The sequence below is a fragment of the Mchenga conophoros genome, linkage group LG2 (assembly GCF_057382185.1).
Source record: "Mchenga conophoros isolate Kocher_MC1m ecotype Shallow Benthic linkage group LG2, M_conophoros_male_GT1.1, whole genome shotgun sequence".
In the NCBI taxonomy this organism is placed as follows: domain Eukaryota; kingdom Metazoa; phylum Chordata; class Actinopteri; order Cichliformes; family Cichlidae; genus Mchenga; species Mchenga conophoros.
The window spans coordinates 35,108,288-35,131,433 of record NC_140527.1 but is presented as its reverse complement, the minus strand read 5'-3'; the positions used below and the strand labels follow the sequence as shown (position 1 = coordinate 35,131,433).

Genomic DNA, 23,146 nt, shown 5'->3' with positions numbered 1-23,146 from the left:
GACATGCGACTGTAATATTATCTCGCCAACTCCTTCTGATATTATGGTTACAAAACAATTTATCTTATGTGTAAAACCAAAAATCTAGTTGTAAGTCACAGTACATAAAACTTTCCGGTTTCTTTCTGGCAACAGGTATCAGGAAAAGAGGGGGCATCAGAGCTAAGCAGAAAGAGGAGATCAGGTAAGGCTTTTTCAATTTTCAACTTGAATTATGATTCTTTTTCAAATCACACAAAACATTAATAATAGTATTAAAAAGACTCCCATTTTACTGCCATTTACAGGTGTAAAGAACAAAGTGCCCTCTGACAGATTCATCACTTTCCCAAATCAAACTTCCACCCTTATTCATACCTTTTTGATACTCAAAGGTACCAAGGTAGGCAAAAGCACTATGACATAATGAAACACTGACATCTCACTTAGATATTTTAGTCTCCTCATTGAAGTGAATGTTTTCTCTCTAAAAGTTGAAATATTCCTATTTTTATATGTATGCACGCAATTCAAATCAAAGAAAAAGATGAAAGCCTAAGTTTCCATATGTCTCTGTTAGGGGAGTATATTGTATTTAGCTCAAGAAGTTACTACAGGAATACCAAGAAAACAACAACATGGCTGTAAAACCATCTGCAAAATATTGTATAGGACCGCTGTTATGCTGCCTGAACACTTCTGACCCATTGGAGTGTGAACAAGGGAACTGTGGGGGCATCCTGTAGTGTCTGGCAATGGGAAATTGGATCCTGCGTGTTGCAGGGTGGGGTCTGTGTGGATCAGGGTTATTACGGCATATCCCAGGGATTCTTGATTATTAGCTGGGGAGTTTGGAGGCCAGGTGAACATATTTAGCTGCTGGAGGGGGTTGCTTTCTTTTTCACAGGGCTATGTGTTTAATGCAAGATTGTTTAGGTGTGCAAAGGTTGTTAAGTATGAAACAAGAGGACCACAAGGAAGATTCATGCATGCACTGAAGAAGGATATGCAGAGGGTGACATAAGAGCATGGTAGGGATAAGTTGAGATTGAGGGAGATTGTCAGCTGTGGTGACTTCTTAAAGGGAGCAGAAAACAGAGGAATAATAATACTTTCTATTAAAAGGAAAGCAGGTACCCACTTTTTAAACCAGTAGCATGGAATACTTGGAAGGGCAAATGTTCAGAATAAATAAAATAGTGTTCATTTGGTGTGTGAAGTCAACAAAACCCACTTAATCCATAAATTCTATCAATATATTTATTAAACCATTTTTGCTTCCCATTAAGAGAAAAAAAATATGGCTATAGATGTAGCCTTTCCCAGTCCTGTCCTTTTTTTCCAGTCAACACTAGATGGAGCTAAACTAGATGGAAACTGTGTTACTGATCCTAATACAGTAACACAGTTTCCAAAAATCCTCTGACTTCTGCAAACTTCTGTCCAGGACTTAAAAATTACAAATTTATGCAAGTATTAGTTTTGCTAACATAGTATAACACACTACCTGGCCACTTCATTAGGTTCTGCTTCGGATTACACAAATATCTAATGGGCCATTTATATGGCAGTAACTTAAAGCATTTACGTAACCTGTGTAAATGAGAATCAGGTAACTATGATTATTAAATCAAGTAACTACTCATTAGAATCAAGGTATACAGACAAGCATCTCTGAATTCACAACATATCCAGCCTTGAAGAAGATGTAACAAACAACCATGCTTGGCACTACTTGTGTCTGCTAAGAACAGGAGCTTGAGGATACTATTCGCAGAGGCTCACCAAAATTAGAGAGAAGACTGGAAAAAGTTGCCTGGTCTGATGAGTCCTGATTTCAGCTGAGCGATTCAGATGGTAGGGCCAGAATTTCATATAAACATTAACGCATAGATCCATCCTGGCTTGTATCAAAAACTGATGATGATAGTGGTGGTATACTGGTGTGGGCCATCTCTTTATTACTACCCATCCTGCGATGGCTACTTCCGGCTGACAACACACAATTTTACAATGTTCCTATTATCACAAACTGGTGTCTTGAACATAACAATTAGTTCACTCAGATGGCCTTCACAGTCACCAGATCGTAATCCAATAGAGCATCTTTGAAATGTGGTGTATTGGGAGATTTCCGTCTTGGATGTGCAACTTACAAATCTGCTATCATGTCAATATGGACCAGGATCTCTGAGGAATATTTCCAGCATCTTGCTGAATCTATGCCATAAAGAATTAAAACTGTTCTGAATGTAGGAGGAGGGGGGAGGGGGTCCGGTACAGTACTAGAAAAGTGTAACTAAGCAAGTTTTCATCAACTTGTACTTCTAATTTTGCCTTCACACCCTCAGTCTGAAGTCTGGAAATGCTGGCACTACTTGCATTCATGTCAGAGTACAGTCACTTGACGGAGCATGCAGTCAGACGCTGTCTACTACTCTCCTCAGAAAGGACATGCGGTGTGTGTACAACCAGTTAGTCCCCCACAGTCTGTTTGAGCACCAGCTTCCAAAATAAATCATTTTAAATCCACCCCTCTCAGCTTGTAACTTCCAGCAATTGTTCATCAGGAGACTTATCTGTTGCACTGCTAGCCCAAAGGGAATGTCTCCCTTTTTAAAAGCTTAAATATGGAAACAAACTAAGAAAATTAGAGTTGCAATTTTATACACTTTACAAGTTATTGCTCTCTTACAATGCATGAGCTAATAGTTTATCATCTAATAATAAAATGTTCAATTCTTGCTTCCCAAATTTCCCAAAGTGAAATTCCCACAGTCATAATCTAAAAATTGGTAGAAATAAATCAGTGCAGCCTTCAATATGATGTTTCCTTTTCGAAAGAAATCACGAGAGAGAGCAATAACTTGTCTGTAGCTTCTCTTTCTTTGGCTGTTTGTGACTTAAAGTACTGATAGTGGGCAGGAAATTGCTGAATTCTTTAGTTGTGACAGTGTGGTCTCAAACTCCCAGTTAGCATAAGGATTACCAGCATTGGAATGGCCAAGTTTCCCATGCTCTCATGTGCCACATCACAGTTCTCCTGCTATAGGTCGGAAAATTGGTTTACATTACATTTCAATTTGCCTCGTGTATCACCTTTAGCACACAACACTACTTCCGATCCAGAGCCAAAATGGTAGCTGTGGATTCCTGTTGTGGGCGGAAAGGTGAGGGCAGGATGTTCTTATTTACAATGCCTGCTAGTATGACCTGCAACAGCAAAGTGATTGTTGTTGTGATAAAAAGAAAACAGTCTGCAGCATATCCACACACTGCAGGGTACGGCCGGACAAAAGAAGATTATTTACATTGATATAAAAAGAAGTGCATCCTGTTTCTGACGTTAAAAATAAATCCAACAAATGTTTATTCTGCAAACCTGGGCAGATAGATTCAAGCTGATATCACAGTGATTGTTTGCACTGCATTGTTTTGTTTTTCTCTCCAGTCAAGATAAATGCAATTACCTTTAACCTCAGGTACACAGGTTGATTTTTATCAGTGTTGCACACAAAGGTCAGTTAAGTAAATAAATACATAGCGTGCTAATTTATTTTATAATTAAAAATTGCAAAAATATGTAATGAATCAATGTTAACAAGAGCTTTAACTAAAGCAGACTGCTTTTAATCAACAACATTTGGGCACAACAGCCTTTCAGTTATGGCAGTTGGGATGTGGAAAATTCCTTAACACTAAGAGAGTACAGTGTGATAGTGGATAAAAAGTCAAAGATAAGAGACTTCGTGCACCAGAAGATTTTATTTCAGAAAGAAATTGAGACGGTTTATGCTTCTGAAGAGCATCTGCTCCCTACTAATAGGTGATTGAAGAACTCCCTTTATAGGTTTGTGAATTTAATTTGAAAACATACTCATTAAGACTCTAAGGTAGCTCAGTATCTCTAGTGTCTAAGGGAGCTTCTGCCAGGTATGAAAAACTGAGTGGAGTTTCCTAAATGATAAGATACGTGCAATGACTGCGTTTCTGTTCCATCTTTTTTCCCCCCTGCACAGTTATAGTGGGAATAACTCAGAACAATGACTTACTGTTCCCCCTCAGTAGCTAAAATGAAGAAGTCGTCCCCTCCTCCCCCATCCTCCCCCTCCTCAACAAAAGTGACGTCGCGTCCTCCGTCTGTGTGTGGCTCCATTAAACGTGTCACGTCTGGACGGCACTGTAAGTGTTGCACAGAGGCGATAGGGAGGAGATACAGTGGGTACAAGGCGCAGGAGCTCATTCATCTCGTTCTTGAGTCCAAACACAGCACCAGAGCTGAAGTACTTTTCACTTCAACTTTTTTATTTTTTACCGCCGATTTAATTTCCTTTATTTAACTTTTTTTCCTCCTTTTACTACTTTTGCACCTGCCCAGAGGATAGTGCGCCGGTGCCGGGAGTTGGACTGCCGAGCAGCGCAGGAGAGCTCCCCCGCGAATCGCGTGCAGGCATATGGGGAAATTACTGCTGCTTTGTCCTTGCGCACCTGAACCTTTTGGGGATTCATGAAAGGCGTTTTATAGGCCAATTAAGACTCGCAGTCAGCCGGAATTTAAAGAGACAAACAGGGACTCGATTACATTTATTTTTATCACAAGGTTTGCACTTTGGGGAAGTTCGCAGCATGGCACCACCTGACTGCTTCAACCGGGTCGCAGTCATCTTGTGTTTTTTATCTCTAACATTAGGTGAGTCATTCATGTTTACATACACTATATATTTACGAGTGAAAGAACAGACTTTCTGATTGATTGTTAATTCCCTTCAGTGAATGAAAGACTGATTGCATAATATTTAAAAACACGAGATATGGTAAATGGCCTGCATTTGTATAGCGCTTTTCTAGTCCCTAAGGACCCCAAAGCGCTACACTACATTCAGTCATTCACCCATTCACACACTGGCGATGGCAAGCTACGTTGTAGCCACAGCTGCCCTGGGGCGCACTGACAGAGGCGAGGCTGCCGGACACTGGCGCCACCGGGCCCTCTGACCACCACCAGTAGGCAAACATGGGGTTAGTATCTTGCCCAAGGATATTTGGCATGCAGCTAGGAGGCAGCCTGGGATCGAACCACCGACCTTCTGATTACTGGCTGACCTGCTCTGCCACCTGAGCTGCCAATTTTTACAATAAATTTTTTTTTAGCATTATTTTTCTTTTTCTTTTTTATAGTAATTTAAATTTCTCCGGTGTTTAATTGACCTGCAACCAAGAGCTGATTTTGTTGGCGGGTTATTCTTTGATCCCAGCTGCGGTGTAAAATGATTTCTGTGTATGGATATGACCGCAGATTATTTGCACATTTTCGAAGATCATGCGCCAACAGAAAAAAATCATCATTCTGCTATTGAGTTTGCAATTTTCACACAAGCCCCTAGAGGTCGTCTGTCATTGGGAGATTGTTAGTACGGTAAAATGCGTTGATTCATAACAGGCGATTAGTCGGGCTCTATATTTTAATATGACTGGATTTACTGAGATGAGTCTGTCAGAATGGTCTATTTTTGTGTGCTTTCTTAGATACTTTGAATATTTTGCATGTCAGTACTTTGTTATAAATTATGAAAGGAAAGGTTCCTGCAATTGGTATGTGTGCGTGGACAGGATTAAACATTGTGTCATGTTTTATCTGACAGTCCTGTCAACTCCATTGTCTCAGTCTCACGCCACAAAACCTGAGTAAATCTGGCATGTTCCTTCACCTTGTGCCAGGTCCAGTCCAGTGTGTAACAGAGATACAAACTGAGGCTTCCTCACCACTTCAAAATAAACAGCCCATCCAAACAAAGGAAATAGTGTTCACATTCAACCTCTTTTACTGAACACACACACACACTGTTTTTTTGAGTAGGTTTCCTTCACTGTCCACTCACAAAGCGTGGGAAAGACGCAAAGAGGAGGAAGCGGATGTAGGGACAAGAGAGGCAGCCTGGAATTGTTCTGGCTAGTAAAGGTCACGGAAATGTGACACGCTACCTGAGCAAAGATTTCTTCCCGGAGCTCCTTGTGCTCACGTTCAACTATGTCAAACTTCATCCACAAGACAATAGCAAGGAGGAAAGGGGCTATTGTTTCAGTACAGGAGCCACTGACTGGTAGAGACATTAGTTACTGATGGTCGTCAAGGTGTCTCTGTTTATTCAGAGATGTGTAAGATGTTTTTTTCTGGTGAATAGTTGTGAGAATGTCACGGTGTCATCGTTAACTAAGCAAAGTTATAAGTCACTGAGTGATGCGCAAGCATTCGACTGGGTTATTGTTACACAACAGCCACCTATATCCCAGTAATTTTAAAGATGGCTTAGAGTGAAAAGGGAAAAAAAACTGTATTTGCTGATTTCTTAATTTTTGACTTGCAGCTGCTTCTTATTCAAAATGAGCACAGGTTACATATGTTCGTTCTGACCTTTTGACACCAATTTAACTGAAGCGCAACAGCTCACACAAATGTCAGCAAGATAATCTTTTTTCAGTGGACCCTTCTGGATGTCACTTGAGATATGATGCCTGTAGGAATACTCATACAATGGAGTTTTCCTTTAAATGTAATGATATATATATAATTGAAATGATCACTTGTGTTGGACTGATTCTTTTATTCTGGGTTCTGAGTTACATTTAGTCAGATGACACCCCTGAGTTTAGGAAAGAAAATTGCCATGAAAGTTATAACTGACACATCAGTGACTAAGGAGATGGGTGAAATGGAAAGTGGAAGCTGTCCTTTTATTGTTGCTTATCATATACAACACTCTCTTTGTCAGTTCTTTCTTTTTCCTGCAGTGTAGACAGTCTTGTGATGAGAGGGGTTGATGTTGTGTCCAGAGTATTTTTTTGTTTCCTGTGTGGACACTTGAAGACTGGAAAATGGGAGTGATGACGTGTCAGCCAAGTGCAGTGGGGGCTCATTGCTCACTGGCAGTACATCTGGCTCCATGCAGGCAGCACAAGAAAAACACATCCTAAACACACAAACACACTAACCTGGAGTGGGAGATTTATCAGCAGAGCAGAAAACGTCATTCCCCTACACTGGGAAATTCAGCTTTACAAATTGAACTGTGTTGCTTTTCTGGATTATTCCAGCATCTGTTCCATGCTAGACCTATCCACCTCGAACCAGCAATATATTTTCTTTGAATCCTGCATGGGATTTCGATTTCAAGGAGCTTCTGTCTGCCTCTTAGTCTTAATCATACATTATAAAACAGGAATCCTCTGGGTTTACTATTTAGGAGTCTCATGCAGGAGAACCCTCTTTGTTGGCTCTACACAGCTTCATATAACCTAGAGTGGCCGCCCATCACGGCCAGATGTTCCTTTATTTTGTTTTGTTTTTTGTTTTTTTTAGAGGAGTCTGGGGCATTTTGCCTCCAAACCTCTAAAGGCTTATACACGGCTAATAAAAAAGGCTTTCTCTGTAACTGTTGTCTTAACCTTGCAGTTGGCAAAGTGTAGGGTTTTTGTAGGACTCTGCATGTGAGAATGTTCCAGGACACAAGTAGCACAGCCAGAGCACTGTTAGCTGGTTCTTATTATGGCAGGTGGTCAAGTCTTGTCAAAGGTTTGATAAAGTTTGTCTTGAATATTTTGTCAGTCTAACTTGCAGTGAACTGTCACGGACACTTTTGCAGCAGGACAGCAGCGTGACCCCGAGAAGGTGCGATGTTTAGACCGCCCAAACTCAGATTTGAAGGATACAGATCAAGCTTAGCTTTTAAGTCTAGCTTCTTAACAGATGACAGTAGGATCGTATCCCCCTGGAAGGTAATTTCAGTATATTGTTGAGAGAAAATGCAAAAACGGGTTAGTGAATAGTGTATTGCATTTGTTTTACAATAGCTACCATAGCACTATCCATGACAGACTATTCACTACTGTTTCACTCTGTTTGCCAGGGTCACAGTATGGCAAAGCTGACTCATGTACTCTAGCGGTAAATCCGTCCTCTCCCCCTTCCACTTTTTGTTTGGATATTGATCAGGTTTAGCCTTTTAGTCTGGCTTCATAGCAGATGACAGAGTAGTATCATATACCATTTAAAGTACTTTTAACATATAATTGAGAGAAAATATAAAAATAAGTTAGTGTGTAGTACGTTTGTTTACATAAACTACCAGTGCGCTATCGTGAAATCTCATCGCAGAGACTGTTCACTATTGTTTCAGTCCATCGTCAAGGTCACAGTACAGCAAAGCTGGCTCATTTACTTCGTAATTCTCACTTCTCCCCCCATCTAATTTTGTGACAGCAGAAGAGCAAAGGATAAAGTGGCAATGATACGCAAAGGAATCGTTGGGCCCTATTCCCAAAAATGATTTTCTTCCTCGACTCTCAAGACATTCGTGCCGTCTGATGATGGGAGGGGAAGTACAGGGAGGTGAAGTGTGCCCTCTGCAAAAGAGAAGGGAATTCCGCACATTATTCCTTGCGCTTTAGGGGCCGTGACTTGGAGTTTCCTTTTCGGTTCAGTGACAGTACAGTCATCTGATACAGTAATTTTTTTTTTTTAATTATTACACAACATCACCAATGAGCTACTGGCAGCATGCTGGTGGCATTTATATCACTTTTCTATTTAGCTTTATGTATTTTTTTTTAATTTATAGTTATGTAGTGTTTTAAGGTGTTTGTAGTCACTGAATTTTTTTAGGAGTTGTGCTCAAAGTATCTTCTTAAACACAAAGAGTATATGCTTTCTCTCAGGTCAGGAACATAACTAACAAGTATTATTCAAGATCCTTTGACAAAATATGGCTAAGCAGAGCATACATAGGCCATTATTTTCCATTGCAATGCTGAAAATCTGAATCATTTAGTCTCAGTCTCAGCCATTGTTTGGCCGTTCTTCCAGACTAAATATTTAATTATTTTCTTGACCACAGACATTTCTATTGAAAAAATCCTGAAATCCATGCTGTTCAAAATTTTTGTCTGTATTTCCTGACCATTTGTCTTTTCCAAACACAGTGTCCTGTGCCATTTCCTCTAATCAATGCCAACTGAGGACAAAGACACAAAAATGTGATTCTGGTCTAATCTTAGCTAACATGGCTCTGTGTCAGCAACCAGCTTGATGCTGTGTGAGTCAATTGAGATCATGCAAGTGAAAAAAGCAGAAGTCAGTCGGCCTCTCGCACCCTCCCTGACTCCCTCTCTGTTTGTTCCATGCCTGTCCTCTTTGTAATGCCTTTTAATGAGAACCAGCTTTGGGGCTCTTTGAACCAACTCAATATGAACAATTTCTGGCATTTTTCAGGCGATCTCCTGAAGGAACGCAGGGCACAGCTGTTGCAGGGGGTTAGGGTTGTCAGGATGCCAGCTAAGGTCAGTTCTGGGCAGATGGGAGTTTTGAGGATGGGTGTGTAGACAAGACAATGTTTTTTTCCTCTCTTCTCTTGTCTTTTTTTAATGGGCTGCTGGGGGCCCCTGCTGGTTCACCCATCTGTAGTGCATTACTGAAGAGAAGGACATAAAAAATGTGCTAGTTTTAAAAGATAAGCGTTTTGCCCGTGCAATTCAAGGTCAAGATGATGATTCTGGGTATGCTGTGGGACTTAAGCATTTATGCATGGGATGTATTTGTAACCGAGTCAAAGATTCAAGAAGTTGAAAATGCCATAATTAGTCTCAGTGGACTCTTTTAATCTGGACGAAGTGTTTTCATTGGGGTAAAACGTCTCATTACTCATCCAAGTCTTCAGTCTCTGCCCTGATTTAGACTTTTGCGGTGAACCTTTGCGGTGAGCCTTCGACACAACCGACGCAAGTGGCCGATGTTGCTGGCACTTATGCTTGTGGAGGTGCATATGTGTTCATTATTATGTGGTTGTGTCCTGCCTTTTTATATGCATGCCAGCTGATAGAAACAAAATGTTGACTCTTTGTTGTGGTCATTTTTGGGAGGTGGCAAGCATATTTGTCCCCCAGGTTTTTCCACTTCTTTGGAAATTCCCTCATTGGAATTTCCAATAGGTTTAGCAAGCTCTTTCCAGGAATTTTCAGCGATTTTAAGTCCTCATCTTAAGCCAATGATTGTTCTTCTCTCACTGATCTTTTTTTTTTTTTTTTAATAACTGCAAAGGCACAGGAGGACTTAACGGTAATGATCAGACCAATCACAATATTTGTAGCCTGCATTGATTCAATGTGCAGTTACATTTCTTGGCAGGTTATGCATAACAACAGTGCAGTATATGCAGTATAGTTGCATAATGACCGAAACTGGCACCATTGCCTAACAATAGCCCAGAAGCTCAGTTTCGTTATTGTTCATTGTCATGACCTCTGGACAATGGACATGCCCATATGGAAAAGAAATAGTAAAAACTTATATGTGATTACTCATGAAAGTGGCCACTTTCATGAGTAAGTCATGTAAGGCTTACATGACTTACTCATGAAAGTGGCCACTTTCTCATTACTTTCATATATTGTTTTAGTAAGTATCCAAAACATACAAGTTTCATTATATAATTTTTCAAGGGATCTTGTATCTGTTTTCACTCTTATATGCTTTTCATACAAGTTTCACACAAGACAGATACAAATTTTATAAGATTTATATATATCTTTTCCATATGGGTGAGCACGTTTCACAGAAAGTTGCATTATAAGCATTATAAGTCTGTGAAAGATGGCAGTGGTTGTTCTTCTGTCCTGGATCACCTCTGACAAATGTCCAGGTGCAATAATTGCATTTACTCAGGGAATTCCCTGACTACAGTGGGGATAGTACTACCTCTGTGTTGCAGATTCCTGACAGCCATGAACTTGTCACATAGTGGTGCTAATTTTGGACATTTTGAAACTGGAAGAAACCTATTGTCAGCTGAGACTGAAGAAGTCAGTTGACTTAGTAATGAAGCATTTCTCCCACTGAAAACGCTGCATCTAGATGAACTGAGTCAACTTTATGGGATTTTCTTACCTGAATTCATGAGCATGTGTCAAGGCAGTAATAAGTATGGCTGAAAAAACATGATACATAGTGGGTTTGTTTATATTTGTTTTATTTGTCTTTGATTGATTACATTGCGATTGATGGTATTCTTGTTTCTTGTTATGTATCAAGGCATAAAAAATGCAAAGTAGAATGCCCTTAAGAAATTTGTCTGGCAGCTATAAATAAAAGCCATACAATTATGAACTGCAGCTTATGTGGTTGTTTATTGAGGCCAGGGCTCTTGATTTGTGTTCACATGCAGCCAAAAGTGTGTGGTTTTACGACATGAAAGAGTGCAAGCCACAACCCTTCCCCTCTGCTTAACCTTGGACAATAAAACAATGATGTTATAACATTTTGTGAGGAAGTGAATATTGAGTCCCCCTGCCAACACTGGCAGCGTCAGCTCATTCTTGCCACAACAGCTGTTCTGAATAATACACAAATGCTAGGAGAACGTGTGTGAGTGATTGTTTTTCTGTATTTCTGTGTGTAAATGCAGGTTTCCAGGTGTGTGGTTAACACATAAAATAGGCCATTATCGCCCCTTAAGCCAGTATATGCATCAAACACATAAACCAACATTATCCTTAACAACAGATCAAGGGTAAACTTAATATACTTGTTTTGTGTCCACAGTGACAGGCTGTTTAGGGATCTTAGTGAAAAGAAAGAAACAACATCTGGGACTGGGACTCTTTCTGGACAGCAGGCAGAACTACACTGTTTCCTATGTTAACTGTTGTTAGAGAGACCTCTCAACAGATTCTGCTGGCTCCACACGAGATATGTCCACCTCTGAATCAAACATCTCCACCCTCTTGATATTATAAGCACAGCATTCAGAGTAAAAAGTCACTAGTAAATGAACAAAAAAAAGTATTTGGTTCCTGCTAAATCGGACTGTGTTGACCTTTTTGGCATCGAGGCACAGCTGCTCCATGTATCATCCTCTTCCTCCCTTTATTCTATCTTTGATCACCTAGGACCCCGATCCATTCAACAACCTGCTCTCCAGCTCCCAAAAGTCCCCACAGTGTGCTCTCAGTGGACAATCACTTACACAAGAGGCAGGAGTAGAACTGGACAAAGTGAACCCACGCGCACAGCACTAAAGGCACATTACACAGCAGTTGTGCAATGGGGACTTCCCGCTGTGCTTTTCATTTTGTTTAGCATAACAATGATGAAAACATACCATTGAAGAGTTGGTGTAAATGTCTGTGTGTGTGTGTTTTGCAGGACATTTGGAGAGCGCAAACTCGCCTAGGATTCATCCCTCCGACAATCCAATCGTTCTTCATAAAGGCAATTTGTTAAACCTCACCTGCAGGTATGCAGTTGAAAGCACCTACTTTTGTTGGTTTCACTTGAAATGTAATCAAACATTTATGATGGTGGTGTATAACTCTTCTTAACCACTTTGCATTACAATACAACTTCATTTACTTTACCTTTGCTCTTCTAATTGCTGGACTTCAGACTCTGCGCTCACTATATGGCAGAAATTTTAAGGGAGAATTAGCTGGTTCTGTGGACTCTTACTAGCTACAAAGAAGCTGGGACAGTCCCTGACCGGAACCAGCGATAGTGGTCAACGTTTATCAGTCTTCTGCCACTTCCTTTATGGAATTTAGAACCCAAGTACATTCACATTTCTTAGGAATTTAGGGTATTGCATCATTTTTTAGGCCTTCAAAGAATACTTAGGAACTCATGTTGGTTTAATGTAATGCTTCCTTACAAGGCCACATTGTAAGAAGCCTGATGCGTAGAGCACTGTCTTGTTTTTTGGATGTGGATGAGAACTAGAGGTTCTGCTTGACCCAAAATTCTGCAGGCAAAGGGAAAGGAATGTGAGAAATGCTAGATGTTCCTCTGGGATCTCTTTAATGAGCATTTTAAACTGAATTCTGCGTGGAAAGAATGTGTTAGTTAAGCACATCATTGAAGAGAAACATGTTCCCATGTGAAAGTTCAAACTTTTGGATGACTCAAGATGAACTTGAAATAAACTTAAAATGGAAATGAAGCCCAAAAGCCCCCAGGGATAAGCTACTAAATTTAGTAGCTTTTGTGGTTACTGCCAGATGTGACACCTTCTCTAAAAATAGATCCACTTTTAATAGAATTAATGGTTTGCTTTTTCTAATACCATTTGCCTCGCCCAAGATCTAATCTCATTTAACATTCTCTCTCATTTTCAATAATGTCAGAGGTCACGGTGTCTTCAGCTGGACACTTGCCAAGCGGTCGATCTCATCGCAGGGAGTGAAGGTGGAGAAGTGTGATTCAAGACCTCACCGTCAGTCTCACTGCAGCAGACTGATAGTCACACACCTGATTGCCAATGACACTGGGACTTACACCTGTAAATACACCAAGGATGGTTCAGACCAAATCAAATCCACCTATGTGTATGTAAAAGGTGAGAGCTAGAAACCGTTTTGGATGTATAATGCTCAAATTATGAGGTTCATAATTTAAGAAATTACCCAATGGTAGAAAAACTGAACTCTAAAACTGAAAATTGTTCTTACATTTTGAACCAAATGTTTTTTTTCATTCAGAAATTTAAAATGCACGGAAGATTTGTGTTTAAAAAAAGATTTCAAAGGATAATTGTTATCTCCTGATGGCAGCTGCAGGATTTAATATTGAACTGATCTCACAGACGGTGATATTGACAGTATTGAACTGACAAAGAACAGTGTGGTATTTGCAAGACATAAGACACAAGACACATCCTTTATAGAAGGAAGAAAGAGTGAGTTAGGCAGAAGGATGTAAAGGACCATGGTGTTCAGGGTGTACCCTACCTTTTTCACTATGTCAGCTCCAAAAGGCAGGATTTTTTTAATGACATGGGAAGAATGTGCAAAAAAGAAAACAAGCAAGACCTGCTTACTAAAATCTGTAGTTGTATGCATTAGATATAAATATAGAGGCGGTTATTGCTACCTTTTTTTCAACTGGAATCCTGACTGAGGTGCCACAGGTCTCCATCTGAGAGAAAAAAATAGAGAAAGGAAGTGGTTTCTGTGGTGCCGCTTATCCTCTCACCTCTTCTGGAGGTGAGAGGATAAGCTAATTGCTCGGGAAACCCTGGTCATTGACCATTTCCTGCTTCTGCTACTGTTTTCCTTGTAACAACGCTTCCCTAAACCTCACATGGCACTACATACACTTATATGACTGGATATTGTACTGGGAAGCAGAGAGTAAATTCCAATATCAGCCAATGTGACCAAAGTGGTTTTATATTTTGAAAAATGTTGGTATAAAGTTGCTTAATATTGGTCTACAACTATTATAAATATAAAGCTAGCTTTAATTCTTCTTGTGCTTTTTAAATGACTTCCACAGTTTACCTTCTGTGTCCTATTTCAAAAATCTTCAGCTGTTTGTTAATTTTTGTAACTTTTTCACACCACTAATGTTCGACCTTCCTTCAATCACAGACTATTTATGTAGCCACAGCGTTCCCACAGACTGACTGTCCTTATATGGCCAGAATTAACCAATCTGAGATTTGATCTCTTTTCTGGATCTCTGTTGAATACCCTGACATGCTCTTTTTCACTTGGTAAACCTCCTTTTCCTAGTGGGTCAAAGGTTCTGGAGCCTGTCTCAGCAGACGTAAGGGGTGGGGTACACCCTGGTTATGTTGCAAGTGAATCACAGTGACAGAGAGCCAGAGACTGGGAGAAAACACATGCACTTCTAAAACAAAATATGCACAAACCACACTGGAGGATCACAGCCAGCTGGCAGCTATGAACCCATTATCCTCCTGCTGTGATGCAACAATGCTAACCACTGCACTTTTAAATTAAGTTGGCTTATTTTACCAGAATCTGAATAATTTTACTAGAAAACATGGTTTCCCCAAAAAACAACTTGTGATGGGCCACATTTAATTTGAAATGGTGTTTCTGCCTGACTTGTGTTTAAGATGTTGAATTCTTTTTTTCAGATCCCGACCAGCCATTTGTGGAGCCTGTTAAAAATTATGTTCTTGGCATCTACAGGCACGAGACCAGCCTTGTTGTCCCGTGTCGGACATCCTCACCTGATATTGATGTAACACTGACAGGGGTAGGGTCTTAAGCACCATCATGCTTTTATAAATGCCTTCATAGTACTGCATATTATAGTAATACACAGTATTCTATAGACACTGCTTAACATGAACTTCCAGGAAACTCACACAGCACGTCTCCTGAGAGCAAGATTACTATTAATACCACAGCAGGGTATCCTTACCTGTTTTGAAAAAAATTTCCTTCCACTCCTTGCATAGGGCATCACAGTGGTTCTCACACCCTCTGTGTGTTAAATCATTCCAGCACACAGAAGCAGACCGGGGACAGTGGCTTAGCTATGGGAAGCTCAGGGGCGGCAAAGCGAGTCATCCTGTCTGCTTCCTCTAAGAGCAGGAAGGTGTTCCAAGAGTGCTTTTCTCAGAATAGATCATCAGGCTAAATTTAGTCTCTCTGCTCTTACAAACATCAGGAAACAGCAGAAAAGTTGTGTCCAGTCTTAGAAAACAACAGGTAACAGCATAAGACTGTTTGATCTTAGTAGGCAGCGGTTGAGTACTCCCTTGTTTTCCAGTGCACTTATCTATACAACTTAAGACCCTGTTAGTACTTGATGATGTGCCTTTGTGGCCTTTTTGTGCTTTTTTGTGACATTTTGTTTCATTGTTTGCGATTAATATATGACTGTGTCATAGTGCCAACTGTGCATAATCACTTCTGACTCTAATGCCACAGATAGTACTGGTGTGACCTTCCTGTTATTAATAAATGCATGACACTCCTCCTTCCTCTTCACCTTCCTTCCTTCTCTTCCATTGCCTCCAATCCCAGTCCTTCTTCTGACATGAGAACAAACAGCAGCAGGCAAGGACATCCTTTCCAAATGTTATTTCCCTAATTGCATAAATTAATGCAGCAGTCACATTCACAGTGCTTGTTACTGGGAATACTGGTTAAAACGGCAGGATACATGACTGACAGTTCACTGCACTGTTACCTGTGCTATTAAGCAGGTGCAAAACATCACACAGACTTTGTACCCTGGAGCTCTCATTAACACTGCTTAATGTCATATCTGATTGCACTGGACATTTACGTTCTTCTACATTCATCTCCTTCTGGTAATGTCTAGAAAAGTTCAGGGCTGTCATGCATGTGTTATAAAACAGCTTAACAGATGTGTCCCCAGCTGAGCCCGGTGGAGCATGAGTTACGTGTTAAATGAAGTCATGCAGCTTCCTCTTTAGTCAGTCTGGCTCAGTGACCTATATTTGGCATCACAAGTGTCATCAAATTAGTTTTGCCTTTTTCATTACAGGCGCCAAGTTTAACTGAGAAGGTTACAAAGGAAATGGTGTGGGATCCAATGGTTGGGTTCAGGATCCCCTACGGTGCCTACGATTCATACAACATGCTGGCATGTCATGCCAAAGTCAACAGTCAAGTGTTCAAGTCAGAATACCTTCCAAGTAGACTGAGTGAGTCTGTTGCTTTCCTGGTGACATGACTTTTAATTGTTTTTAACTTTCTGATTGTTTAAGGTTTCATAACATTTCATTATGTTTGTTCCAATTTTACAGCTGATGTCCTTAAAAATGTGAGGATTACTCCAGATAACAACCGTGTTAAAATCTTGGCTGGAGACACCCTCATCCTCAACTGTAGTGGGGAGACCACCTATAATGGAAGAATCAATTTCACCTGGCATTTTCCAAAGGACAAAGTAAGTTAATGGTTTATCATTGATTTTACAATATTATGGAACAGCCTGCATAAGTAGGACTGGAATTTATGGTGCTTTCTTTGTCTTCAGGAAAAACGGCATAGTATAATCAAGTCCCTACTCAAACCTTCTAAGGTCCTTATAATGAGTAACACTTTAGTGTTGCCAAACATTACCATGGAGGATAAGGGAATCTATCATTGCAAAGCTGAGCTGAATCCCAGAGTAAATGATACTGTCACGGCAAAAGTTGTTGTCTATGGTGAGAATGCTTTTAATGCTTTATTATTACAAGTGAAATTAAAAGAATTTTAGGCTGTGAATTATTGTAATATTGGGGCGATCCTGTAAAGTAATAATGATAACCTTATTTAATCTATACTCTTTGGCTGCAGAGCATCCATTTCTTAACATTTCCTCTAAGAATGGACAGCATAGAACAGTCACTGAAGGTGTAAGGAAGATTGTGTTTGAACCCAGGGTCATCGCTTTGCCACCACCAGACGTGATAGCATGGTAGGCAATGGTTTCGAGCCACTATAAATAAACCTTTTGTTATGAGTGTTGGGCACCTCTATTATTGCATATGCACAACAAACAAACTTTTATGTGCCTCTAATATTCAGGTACAAGGATGGGGTTCCTATCCAGAAGAATTCCACTTGCTACAGGATGTCTGATTTTAGCTTGGCCATCACTGATGTGCAGGAGAAGAATTCTGGCGTGTTCACCATAAGCCTGGGCAACAGAGCAAAGGGGCTGTACAGGAATCTCAGCTACGTTCTGGAAGTCACAGGTAAGCCATTACCACAAACCTGATAATCTTCACTGATCCTGACGAAATGAAGCAGCGCCTTGGCTGTGGACAGAGGCTGCCCCCAGCACGTCTGCTGCTGCTCTCAGTCTAGATCACTGGACGGCAGGTAGCAGCTCTAGTGTGAGAGGAACTTGGGAGCTTGTTGATTCCAGGGCTGGATTGACGTAGCAGGAGCAGCTGTTGTTGATTATTGGGGCTCTTTGAAAGGGGCTTGGTGGAGTGTGTAAAAGGCCCGAGTTCTATTCTGCACACGGGCTCCAGCTGCCCCAGACCCCTCCAATCCTTACACCCTGTGTGCATACAGTACGGCTCATATAACCAGCATGTTCTATACATTATGTATTTAGCTGGAGAAAAATCAGCTTGCAATTCATTGTTATGACAACTCTTTTAATATACTGATAAGTGTCAACACTAGGATATAAATATTTTAGCATGTTGAGTAGATACATGAATGGAGTCTGCTTGCTATAAAGAACAAAAAGGAGACTGTATATCCCTTACTTCACACTTAGCATGTGGCGGGAACACATGCTAAGTGTGAAGTAGCATTCTTTAAACATTTTTCAGGAATCCCAGTAGTGTGCCAAAAAGTGTAAAAATCAGGCCCCTCTAGCCTCTTATAAACTTTATTTATGATCCTTGACCGGCCCACTTCACAAAACTTTTATTTATTGGAATGAATTTTTTTTTACAAACACAACAAAGTGGAGAGAAAATCCTGGCACCAGTTAGAGAACTATTTTAAATCTTGTTCATATGTTGTTTACAGTCGTCAGAGTGCTCTGGATTACTACGTGATGTGCAGGTGTGCATGAGCTGGGGCACTGAATGCAACACAACTATTTCTGTTGTCCAAAATTCAGATAGTGCTGAGATAAGTACATCTCCCGAGGTGGGAGAAGCATTTTTGTCTGTTGTTCATTGCAGCACAAATGGTTGACTCAGTGACCCAGGCATGGACTGCGGTGAGATTGTTCTTTGACCTAGAGCCCTGGGCTAGGCAGGCATCCCCCCCACTCTTCTCCCTACACAGTCTAAAGGAGAGCTAATGTCGACGGCCCGCCTTTCATAGCTGCACATCAAGACTGTCTTTCTTTTTGAGACATTTTGAGATTCCACAGCAGGCGGGGCCGGTACGGTCGATTCTTTTAGCTAACCCAGTGGGACAGAGAGTGGGGTGTGGACAGCCAGGGTGAACATAAGGTGCAAAACTAAGCTGAATGAATACGATTCAGAAAAAAAATAATGAAAGGAGAAATTCCTGATCCTATCATGGTGAATGCTGCTTCCCTAAAAAATATCTTGAATTCTTTTTTTATTTGCTCATAATTGATTTTTTAAAAAAAATGTGTAATGTGGGAGTGGGAGCTTTTTTTTGGCTTCTTAAAGGAGGCAATCATGACCTCTGATCTAACATGTTGTCTTTCTCTTCCAATTTCTCTCCATGTTTGTGCGTGTATGTGGTTACTGTGTACTTGTGTGTGTATGTAGTGAAGCCAAGTATTTCAGAGGCGGAGATTGCTACTGTGGACGTGCAACCTTACATGTCGGGCAAACAGCATCATCTAACCTGCACTGCTTTTGGCCTGCCGTTGCCAACCATCACTTGGCACTGGCAACCATTTCACTCAGAACCGAAGTTTAAAAAGTGAGTCACCCTCATGTTATGCTCAGTCTGTCACGGTTGAGCAATACCATAAGAAATTCAAAGCATTTCAACAGTGTAAGTAACTAATTTCAAGCAGGCCACTTAACCTAAGTGTAGGCTCAAAAACAATTCCATGCTTTGAATTGTTTGAATTGAATTATAAAGTTACCAAGTCATGAGCTCTATCTGTATACCAGTTTCAGTTTTGGTTTTCCAGAAAGTTACCGCCTGATGTTTCTCTCTGCATAAAAAACTGTCGCATTTTCTCAGCCTGAATAACTGTTGCAATGATGCAATTGAGTCCACCTGCTGTGGATATAATCTCCATGTTTTGGAAACCATGCACAGGGTGTCTATGGAATCATACAAAGTCTTAAAAGGTTCACAATTAATGGTTAATCATATAATTTTTAGACACTTATGTTTTTGGAAATTTTAAGGACAAAATTGCTATTCCCACATCTGTTAAGCTGTTTCAAACTTGGGACAATGGGATACTAACATCAGTTATATCATTTTCTGGTCACATTAATAAACATATGACTAAATACTTTCTTGTTCATTCTGAACATCTGAAAGAGGATATTTCACCTTTTTCTGTCTCTCTTTTGTATGTTTAGTCTAAAATCTGTTTTTAAGTTGGTATTAAAAAGTCTTTAACTAGTTTGTACCTTTAGACGGAAACTCCACAATACTGAATCAAAATCACCAACAGCAACACGCAGTGAAGAGATACCTTCGCAGGATTCAGAGCCACCAGTCCGACCCGGAGATCCCTCTATAAAGCAGACCTACTTTGATTCAATTGACTCTGTCCCAGAACATGACCCATTAATCAAAGGAACAAAGCCGCGGAGAGCTGCCCTCTCATTAGTGGTCAGTGGTTCTGTAGGCTAAGAGGGAGACACGGGGGAGTTAAATCTCAGATTCCCCGAGTTATTGCAGCGCTGAAGAGAACTGAGAGTGCTGTATATGTGTGACTGTGCATGGATACCAGCCTGGCGGTGAACCCGTACACAAAATGAACGTTTGAACAGTCACTCAGATCGTGGTTTGGAGGGCCTGTGAATTGTAAGATCAGGAAAACAATAGGCCATTAGCTGCGTGTTATCAGTCTCCACATCCAGTGGCAAAGAAAACAATGCAGACTGAAAGCGACTAATTATGTTACATACTAGATGGTGTTAAACCACCAGTTTCCCATTGGTTTCTTCACTAAATTATCGCATAAAACCAGCTGCTGCTTACCAGATTCGTGATAAAATATTGCAGAGGTTTAGTAAGGTCAAAGCAACTCTTTCTGCTGGGCCAAAGATAATCAGGGCTGGCACCAGGAACTGTGGCTGGGCTGTGGCAGGCGGCTAATGAGACAGAGGAACAGCTATAGCCTGGTGGGAAGCCAATTGTGCAAAATGTTTGTTTTATAGTGCCCTGAGCCTGCAGAGTAGCTGTCACTGTAAATCCAACTTGCATCCCTTAATCTTTTGGGAGCAAAGGAAATGTCACTTTTGGGGAGGGTTTGAATTTGAGAGAAGCTTTTTAAGAAGGCAGAAATATAGGGTTGTCTTTATCACCAGGTTGAGAAGTTATCAGCTGTCCTTTGCTGACCACCAAGGTCTCAGGATCTGCCTTATCTCCTCTGGCCAGAACGTGGAGGGGTGTTCCTGTATGAGGTGACGCACAGCACAACCCTTCCTGTTGCTGCTGCTGTTTCCTTCAGTGCCTCTCCACTCATCAAACTAATTGTTCACCACCAGCGGGGCCTAAATCAAGGCTTTCTCTGGGTTTAAGAAGTAGGACACCCCATGCTAGAGGGTTCAGAGAACCCTCAGGAGAGGGCCTTCACAATGAGATAGCAGGGTATACATTATTATCGTGTGATCTGGACAGGGTGTGTTTTGATATTACACTAAAGTTCTCAAATACAAAAGACTGTTACATTGTTCGTTGTTCAGAATGATTGATTTTATTGCATTTTCTCCCTCCTGTAGTGATTTGGAGCCTGTCTTTGTCAGAGTGGATGAAAGGAAAAATGATTCCTACAACTGGATTAAAAACATAAACACGAATTCTCAACTAGTTAAAGGAAAAAACAAGGTATGTAGATTAAAGTTATATGTAGTATATGTTTTTAAACAATGGATGCACTTTATAATATGCATTTCCTCATGAATTGAGTCTAATAAATAGCTGTCGCCAGTATAAAGAACTGGAAGAGAGATGGTATGGAGAAATGTGCGATAAGAGATGGGATTTGTTCCTGGAATTAAGCTACCTGGGAATTAGGGACAAATAACTTGGTTTTATTACACATTTAATGAGCCGCATCTGAAAAGAAAGGATTTATATTTACAAGAAAAAAATAGCGGTAAAGACACTGCTTTACCTACACTGGCTTTCCTCTTGTACAAAAGCTTTTGCTCTTTGAGGCCCGCAGTTTGGAAATGGTGCAACCACAACTGACAGACATAGTTCCTTTCCCATTACTAAAGTGAAATACACCCCAGGTTTTCAGAGTCTTTGTAGTAGATGTAAGCACATGAAACAGCTACACTATGAAGGCAGGCTTAGGTTTAGCTTTAAGGCAGACATATTAATTTAGAGAGATTTTATTTCCTAAAAAAATCAACGCTTAAGGCATCAATAGTTAGATAGTTTGAAGGTAAGAATCCCTTAGTTTTCCTTAAAAGACATCAAAGACGTATTGCCATGCAAACCCCAAACATCCCACACAGACTTTGGTTCAAATCTCCCGTGGAAGCTTGATGCTAAAATTGTTCATGCCATACCTAACTGAGAACAGGCCTTCGCTGCCATGCCCCTTGTCTGTATAGGATTTGGTTCAAGAAATCCATTACAGCTGTTTTAGGGCAGGAGAAAGCATCATTGACCTTTCTGAATCGATTCTTTGTTTTGAGCTGAATTTGTAGTCCATAAATTGCTGGTGCGCTCATTAATTGTGAAACGGATGTCGATGCCATGTAAATGCGAATGACTAAGTGACTGTTTACCATTACTAACTGTGAAATACATGACAACAAGAACTATCCAGTCATTTGCACACCACGTAACTGTAAATTTGGCCTTCTTTACAGGTCATCGATTTTTATACGTGTCTGACATAGATATTGAGGCACCTCTTATTTACAAGTACCTGTGGCCAGTCGCCGGTGCTTTATGAGGGTCAGGGCTAAGGTTCAACGATAACAAGCAGCAGTTTAAACGAAGAGGGATTTGGTGGAGGTAAATTCCTCTCTGTCACCTCATATAAATCGTTTTGGCCCGTGAATGAGAACACAGTCATGACTGGGCCTCCTCAGAAAGCCCAGCAAAAAAGGAGAGTCATAATATAAGGAAACACTAAGGGAAGACTTTGGCACAGAGGTCATAGTGTGTTTGGTCAGGTCACGTCTTCGGGACAGGCACAATCGTCTCAGTGAGTGCTTTCAATCTCATGTTACATAATGGTAAGTAATAGGTGTAACATAATATCATAAGGTCACTCAGTGTTTTGACAAATGTTCTATCAGCAAGGTTTGGACGTTATGATACTTAATTTTGATGCCTGTATGTTTGTAAAGTGAACAGTTTAAGTAAAGGCACGCTGATGTGGTTTTGTAGCTGCAGCTGGGTCTCTCACAGCCAACACAATAGTTCCTACCAGCCCAGGAAGTTTAGGCCAGCATACCCCAGACAATGTACCCACATCATTCACTCTCTTTGATGTAGCCGACTGACCCCAAAAACAGATGTCCCCATGAACACTAAACAGAACCCCATGCAGTCTGGCCTTCACCCAAGTGTCTCACTTATTATTTTGTCTATTTAAGCCATTAAAATATTGTGCTAACCTTAAAATCGAGCATGGCGTTGGAGGTGCTCTCCAGGAAATGGACATGGAGGCCCAGGTCTAGATCTATAGCACCAGTATGAAGGAGACTCTTTGGCCTTTATAACTCCAGCTGTATCCTTTCATTAATGT

General features: G+C 40.6%; 1 protein-coding gene across 1 annotated transcript in view; it reads left to right on the top strand.

Annotated features, from left to right (window-relative positions):
* The first annotated feature begins 4,166 nt into the window (after positions 1-4,166).
* kdrl (kinase insert domain receptor like) overlaps positions 4,167-23,146 on the top strand; it is a 44,391-nt gene continuing 25,411 nt past the window's right edge. The window contains exons 1-11 of the mRNA XM_085243161.1: positions 4,167-4,669; positions 12,173-12,263; positions 13,147-13,358; positions 14,907-15,028; positions 16,292-16,451; positions 16,554-16,696; positions 16,787-16,958; positions 17,092-17,212; positions 17,323-17,492; positions 19,008-19,164; positions 21,156-21,261. Of these exons, the coding sequence (XP_085099287.1) occupies positions 4,606-4,669; positions 12,173-12,263; positions 13,147-13,358; positions 14,907-15,028; positions 16,292-16,451; positions 16,554-16,696; positions 16,787-16,958; positions 17,092-17,212; positions 17,323-17,492; positions 19,008-19,164; positions 21,156-21,261 (1,518 nt within the window). The 5' untranslated portion in view covers positions 4,167-4,605. The remainder of the gene's footprint in view (positions 4,670-12,172; positions 12,264-13,146; positions 13,359-14,906; positions 15,029-16,291; positions 16,452-16,553; positions 16,697-16,786; positions 16,959-17,091; positions 17,213-17,322; positions 17,493-19,007; positions 19,165-21,155; positions 21,262-23,146) is intronic.